We start from the raw sequence: 7,118 nt of genomic DNA, 5'->3' as shown, positions 1-7,118 counted from the left end.
ACAGACGGGGGGGGGGGGAAGACAGAGAGAGACACAGAGAGAGAGACAGACAGAGGTGGGGGAAGAGACAGAGACAGAGAGAGATATCACGGAATGTTACTCGTGTTCACGCGTGTGCAGAGTGAGGACATGAACCGTGTCTCTCTTGTCTGTATTTAACCCGCACTGAGGTGCCACCCTCCAGCATCCCCTGGCTGCTCAGTCTCTACCCTCTCCTCCCCACTCCCCTCTAATCCCAAACATGTCCAGTCCATGCCTCTCTCCCTCAGCTCATGGCTTGCTGCTTCCCTGTAGGACCGTTCCGGCCTGTTCCTGGGAGCTAGTTCCCGGGGAAGTGGGGAGAAGACTCTCTCCCTGGGAGCACATCCCCCGTCGCGTGAGGGGCCGGGCACGCTGAGTGGCCGACCGCAGAAGGAGCAGAGACCTTCACACGGGCAGAGGGGCAGCAGAGGAAAAGGAAAAGGCCGTTCGGCCCATCGGGGATGGACGCACGGCCTCTCACCACTCAATGCTTCCTGAATCCTCAAGGCTGGCATGCGGGTGCTCTCTTCCAGGGCACTCTGCTGTCTTTGTAACCGGGAAGAGTTCTCCGTGCTCTCCCCTGCGCTGTACAGCGAGTGACGGAGAGAGTCCATCTCAGCCTAACCTCCCTCTCGGATGTCGTGGTCAGGACGCTCCTCGAGTGCCGCCCGAGCTGTCCCAGCGCCAGGCTCTCCGACTCTGATCAGGAGGTGGGGAATTTACCCCAGCCCCCCCTGGAGGACTCAAGGTGAGGGCAACCCTTCAGACTCCGGGGTTAGAGGTCAGATATCTGCTCCCGCAGAGGAGCGTCTCTGCACCGGTCACCCGCTCCCGCGCAGGGCCTCACCCCCCCCCACCGCCTGCCGAACCTACCCTGGGAATAAGCATCGTGCAGCCAATTCGCCCCCACGTTCGGGGCACCATCATTCAGCACCACGTCCACCTTCCAGGTCTGCAGCTCCTTGCGCAGGGCCTGATGGGCACAGCAGGAACAGGGTCAGGGCAATCGAGGGGCTCAGCGGAGAAATGCAGAGTTAGGAAGACGGGCCGCGCGCTACAACCCCCAACCCACACCAGCGCACACAGACACAAGGTATCCTCATGTAGGACCCAGCAACCTCCCCAGCTCCAGTTAGTTGCAGCAAACACAACACAGGGCACCGGTCTCTTTTACTGGGTTAATAATCCACTGTGGGGTTATGTTTCTGGGTTAATAACCCAGGGGACAGCAGTGTGGGGTTATGTTACTGGGGTAATAACCCAGGGTACAGCAGTGTGGGGTTATGTTACTGGGTTAATAACCCAGGGGACAGCAGTGTGGGGTTATGTTACTGGGTTAATAATCCAGGGGACAGCAGTGTGGGGTTATGTTACTGGGTTAATAATCCAGGGTACAGCAGTATGGGGTTATGTTACTGGGTTATTAACCCAGGGGACAGCACTGTGGGGTTATGTTACTGGGTTAATAACCCAGGGGACAGCAGTGTGGGGTTATGTTACTGGGTTAATAACCTGGGGGACAGCAGTGTGGGGTTATGTTACGAGGTTAATAACCCAGGGTACAGCAGTGTGGGGTTATGTTACTGGGTTAATAACCCAGGGGACAGCAGTGTGGGGTTATGTTACTGGGTTAATATCCCAGGGGACAGCAGTGTGGGGTTACATTAGGTTTCTGTGCAGACTTCAGAGACAGTGCTATGGAAGGAACAAGGACCTGGCCGAAGGGATATTTCCGCAACACAGACAGAGAGCCAGTAATGGCCAGGACATACCTGCTGACATTTTTCCGTGGTGATATCCTCTTGTAGGGTCACAACATTGGGAATCGGTTTGATGGGGACAAGGTCAACACCTGGAAAACAGAGCAAGAGGAAACATATCTGTCCCTGGAAGCGTAGATGCTGACACTGGGTATAAAGTGGGAGCGGGACACACTGTCAGGGGGATGGAGAGGGAGCTCTACACTGTATCTAACCCCCCGTGCTCTCCCTGTCCCTGGGAGCGCTGGATACTGACACTGGGTATAAAGTGGGAGGGGGGACACACTGTCAGGGGATGTAGATGGAGCTCTACACTGTATCTCACTCCCCCCCCCTCCCCCCCCCCCCCCCATGCTGTCCCTGTCCCCTGGGAGCGCTGGGTGCTGACACTGGGTATAAAGTGGGAGGGGGACACACTGTCAGGGGAATGTGGAGGGAGCTCTACACTGTATCTAACCCCCCCCGTGCTGTCCCTGTCCCTGGGAGCGCTGGGTGCTGACACTGGGTATAAAGTAGGAGGAGGGACACACTATCAGGGGGATGTAGAGGGAGCTCTACACTGTATCTAACCCCCCCGTGCTGTCCCTGTCCCTGGGAGCGCTGGGTGCTGACACTGGGTATAAAGTAGGAGGGGGTACACACTGTCAGGGGGATGTAGAGGGAGCTCTACACTGTATCTAACCCCGTGCTGTCCCTGGGAGCACTGGGTGCTGACACTGGGTATAAAGTGGGAGAGGGACACACTGTCAGGGGGATGTAGAGGAAGCTCTACACTGTATCTAACCCCCCCATGCTGTCCCTGTCCCTGGGAGCGCTGGGTGCTGACACTGGATATAAAGCAGGGGACAACCTTCCAGGTCAAACGTGAAGTTCCTTTGGCCTTTGGCCTCTCAGCCCGAATTGTGTTTTCCTGGAGTCCCTTTCTCAACATCATTGAAAGGAGAACGCAGTCTTCTCAAGCAACATAACTCCCTGACCATCAAGGAGGGGGTGAACAAACGGAAAACTGAGAGACAGAGCAGCTGACGGGTCGCGTCCCTACATCATCTGGAGCACTCACCAATGACCAAACTGGAAACGGGCATGAAGTTGGCAGCGACCTGGAGCCTGAAATAAAGAAAGGACAATTCTGTCAGGAATGCCGGCCTGGGGGCCAGTCACCGTGGCTCACCACCACCCCCACCTCTCCAACAGCGGCCTTCTGCACTCTCAGGGGGAGGTCTGCTTCGACATCCAGCCCGCAGAGCGGGAAGGCCAGACGGATGGAGGTTGCAAATCCCAGGTCAGATGTGTGGGAACTGGAAGCTGCTGCCAAGCCAACGTTTATCACCATGTAACGGCCGGAAAAGGATTGGCACTCTGGGTTTACTCCCGAGAGCAGTCGAGAGTCAAGCATGTTGCCCTGGGTCTGAAGGCACACACACAATGCGGTAGCTGCCCTTGTCCAAAAGGACATCACTGAACGAGGTGGCTTTCAACGTTAGGACGGATTCCAATGGTAAATTATTTCTTCGGAAAGTAAATGTTACCATCGGCCCTGGAAATATTCAAACACAGGCCGCACATTATTCACTCAGTTCCAGGATGGCTGGTTCACTGACATGACCCCAACTCCACCGTCTTCTATACAACATCGAAAGCGAGGTTGACACTCCCCACTGAGGGAGCGCCGCACTGTCGGAGGGTCAGTGCTGAGGGAGGGCCGCACTGTCGGAGGGTCAGTGCTGAGGGAGGGCCGCACTGTCGGAGGGTCAGTGCTGAGGGGGGGCCCGCACTGTCGGAGGGTCAGTGCTGAGGGAACGCCTCTCTGGTGGAGGGTCAGCGCTGAGGGAGCACCGCACTGTCGGAGGGTTTGGTCCTCAGGTGTTACTACCCTTCCACATCAGCCCTGAGATTTTTGTACGTTTGAGTCAGGACACCTCTCAGTCTGCGACCGTGCCACAAGTACAGACCCAACCTATTCAACCACTCATCAGACGTCTCTCCACACCCGGGACTCTCTCACTGAATCTGTCGGAGGGTCAGTGCTCAGGGAGGGCTGCACTGTCGGAGGGTCAGTGCTGAGGGAGGGCCGCACTGTCGGAGGATCAGTGCTGAGAGAGGGCCGCACTGTCGGAGGGGAAGTGCTGAGGGAGGGCGGCACTGTCGGAGGGTCAGTGCTGAGGGAGCACCACACTGTCGGAGGTTCTGGTCCTCAGGTGTTACTCCCCTTCCACATCAGCCCTGAGATTTTTGTATGTTTGAGTCAGGACACCTCTCAGTCTGCGACCGTGCCACAAGAACAGACCCAACCTATTCAACCACTCCTCATCAGACGTCTCTCCACACCCGGGACTCTCTCACTGAATCCCTGCAGTGTGGAAACAGGCCCTTCGGCCCAACAAGTCCACACCGACCCTCCGAAGAGGAACCCACCCAGACCCATTTCCCCTATCCTATTGCTCTACATTTCCCCCCAGCTAATTCACCTAACTTGCAGAGTTACATTTTGCTCTGCTCAAAAGCTGCATGAATCCATGTAAGATTCTGTAAGTGCGTTTATTTAGATTAGAATCAGTCAGACCATTGAGGCAGAGACAGCCTCACACAGGGAAGCTCACACCTTCAATACATTATCCCGGGCCGACATGACACCAATTGTTAAAGTTCACTTGAGAACGCAACTTTTAAAAAAGTCTTGCAGTTTACATCTGAAGGAACTGAAACCAACATGGTCGCTCTAACAGATGATCTGGGTCTTTTTCAATATATACCTTCAGTTACTGGAAACTTTTTCGATAAATTCTGTGTCTTATGAATTTATTCTCCACAACCACCTGATGAAGGAGCAGTGCTCCGAAAGCTAGTGCTTCCAAATAAATTGTTGGACTATAACCTGGTGTTCTGTGATTTTTAACTTTGTGAACCTAACCTACACATCCCTGAACACTGTGGGACAATTTAGCACGGCCAATCCACCCTAACCTACACACCCCTGAACACTATGGGACAATTTAGCACGGCCAATCCACCATAACCTACTCATCACTGAACACTATGGGACAATTTAGCACGGCCAATCCACCCTAACCTACACATCCCTGAACACTACGGTACAATTTAGCACGGCCAATCCACCCTAACCTACACATCCCTGAACACTATGGGACAATTTAAAACGGCCAATCCACCCTAACCTACACATCTTTGGACTGTGGGAGGAAACCGGAGCACCCGGAGGAAAGCACCCGGAGGAAACCCACGCAGACCCGGGGAGAATGTGCAAACTCCACACAGACAGTCACCCCCCGAGGCTGGGGTCGAACCCGGGTCCCTGGCGCCGTGAGGCAGCAGCGCTAACCACTGAGCCACCCCAGGAATGGTTCTGTCCAGTCCTTCTGAGATTCCAAACCCCTGGATCAAATCGCTTCTCCAGCTTCTCTAGTGCAGGCCCTGGCTTCTCGGAGTCTAACGCCGTCACCCAGGGGTCTTCTCCCTGGCGCCGTTCTTGCCCGCCCTGACCACCCTCGTCGTCGCCTAACCCCCTTTAACATCGACCTGACTCACACTCCCCAGATTCGGCTCCGGCTAATGGGGTGGGGCGGGGGGACGACCGTGACCTGAACGAGTGACCCCCCCACCTCTCGCCCCGTCGAACGCACTCACCATCCTCCCGGGGCCGCACAGAGGTCGAGGAGGGCGCGGGCTCTCTGCAGGAACTGGAACTTGCGGTTGAGCTGGATCAACTTAAACGCCGAGCGGGAGCGGTAGCCTGGAGGAGGCAAGCAGCAGGAGTGTGAACCCGACCGTACCCCAGGGAGAGGAAGAGTCAACGTAACCCACTCCCCCCCCCCCCCCCCCCAATGTGGGCTCCGTCCCTGCTTCCACAAGTTATCATTAACCTGAGGAAGCTGTTTACTATTCTCGTGCAGGGAAAGCAACCTCAGGGACACAGCCACGGTGTTAACACTGAGTCAGAGATGTACAGACCCTTCGGCCCAACCCGTCCATGCTGACCCAGATATCCCAACCCGATCTAGCCCCACCTGCCAGCACCCGGCCCATATCCCTCCAAACCCTTCCTATCCATATCCCCATCCAGATGCCGCTTAAATGTTGTAATTGTACCAGCCTCCACCACATCCTCTGGCAGCTCATTCCACACACGTACCACCCTCTGGGTGAAAAGGTTGCCCCTTAGGTCTCTTTTATATCTTTCCCCTCTCACCCTAAACCTATGCCCCTCTCGTTCTGGACTCTCCGACCCCAGGGAAAAGACTTTGTATGTTTATCCTATCCATGTCCCTCATGATTTTATAAACCTCTATAAGGTCACCCCTCAGCCTCCGACGCTCCAGGGAAAACAGCCCCAGCCTGTTCAGCCCCTCCCTGTAGCTCAGACCCTCCAACCCTGGCAACATCCTTGTAAATCTTTTCTGAGCCCTTTCAAGTTTCACAACATCTTTCCGATAGGAAGGAGACCAGAATTGCACACAATATTCCAACAGTGGCCTAACCAATGTCCTGTACAGCCGCAACATGACCTCCCAACATCGCGTCAGTCACGTTGTTAAAGTGAGAACCAACATGTGTTGGATATTAATTAACAAGGGTTGAGCGTTTAGCAGCTCTTGCGGTGTGGTGGTATTGTCCCTGTCTCAGAGCCAGGTGGCCCAGGCTCCAGTCCCTCTCGCACCTGCTGAGGGATACACCTACACAGGCTGATAATGAAATATCAGGACATAAACACAGAGCAGCCCTGACTCTGGGCGTCGTGTGGGAGCTTAGACACAGCAAACTCTGGGAGCCTCAACAGCACATGTTCAATTCCCTCCATCGGCTGAGGTTAACACAGAGATCCTGCCTTCTCAACCTCACCCGAGGCGCAGTGACCCTCAGGGTGAACTCACTCCCAGTCGTGGAGGTCTACGGTAAAGACCCTTTGGCCCATCGACTCTGTCAGAATATTCTAATCCCATTTTCAAGCGCTTGGCCCGTAGCCAAGACATCGCAAGGGCACATCCAAATCATTCTTCCATGTGATGGGGGTTTGTACCTCTCCCACCCTTACGGGCACCGGGTTCCAAAAGTCCCAACACCCTCTCGGTGAAATTTCTGCTCCCCCTCACATCTCCTCTGAACATCCTGCCCCCTGAGCATCTCCACCCCCGATCAGTGATTTCTCCAACAAGGTGAAAGGTTGCTTCCTGTCTATCCCAAACGCACCCGTCATAACTTTAGCCAGCTGAATCACGTCCCCTCTCAATCGCTTCTGCTTCAAGGTAAACAACCTCAGCCCATCCCATCTCCCTCCAATACTCCCCAATGCCCCCCCCCAACCCGCTGTCCTGTCTGACT

The 7,118-nt window shown here is 55.1% G+C and overlaps 1 protein-coding gene across 1 annotated transcript in view; it reads right to left on the bottom strand.

Moving 5' to 3' along the window:
* Nucleotides 1-894: 894 nt before the first annotated feature.
* The window catches only part of LOC122547786 (pre-rRNA 2'-O-ribose RNA methyltransferase FTSJ3-like), a gene marked incomplete at its 3' end in the record, with an annotated part of 8,742 nt that continues 2,518 nt past the window's right edge, over nucleotides 895-7,118 (bottom strand). The window contains exons 2-5 of the mRNA XM_043686366.1: nucleotides 5,427-5,532; nucleotides 2,842-2,888; nucleotides 1,794-1,873; nucleotides 895-994 (exon numbers count right to left, since the gene is read on the bottom strand). Of these exons, the coding sequence (XP_043542301.1) occupies nucleotides 895-994; nucleotides 1,794-1,873; nucleotides 2,842-2,888; nucleotides 5,427-5,532 (333 nt within the window). The remainder of the gene's footprint in view (nucleotides 995-1,793; nucleotides 1,874-2,841; nucleotides 2,889-5,426; nucleotides 5,533-7,118) is intronic.

Source organism: Chiloscyllium plagiosum, unplaced genomic scaffold (genome assembly GCF_004010195.1).
Source record: "Chiloscyllium plagiosum isolate BGI_BamShark_2017 unplaced genomic scaffold, ASM401019v2 scaf_1412, whole genome shotgun sequence".
Taxonomy (NCBI): Eukaryota; Metazoa; Chordata; class Chondrichthyes; order Orectolobiformes; family Hemiscylliidae; genus Chiloscyllium; species Chiloscyllium plagiosum.
The sequence above is the reverse complement of the archived record's forward strand: the minus strand, read 5'-3'. Positions and strand labels throughout refer to the sequence as shown.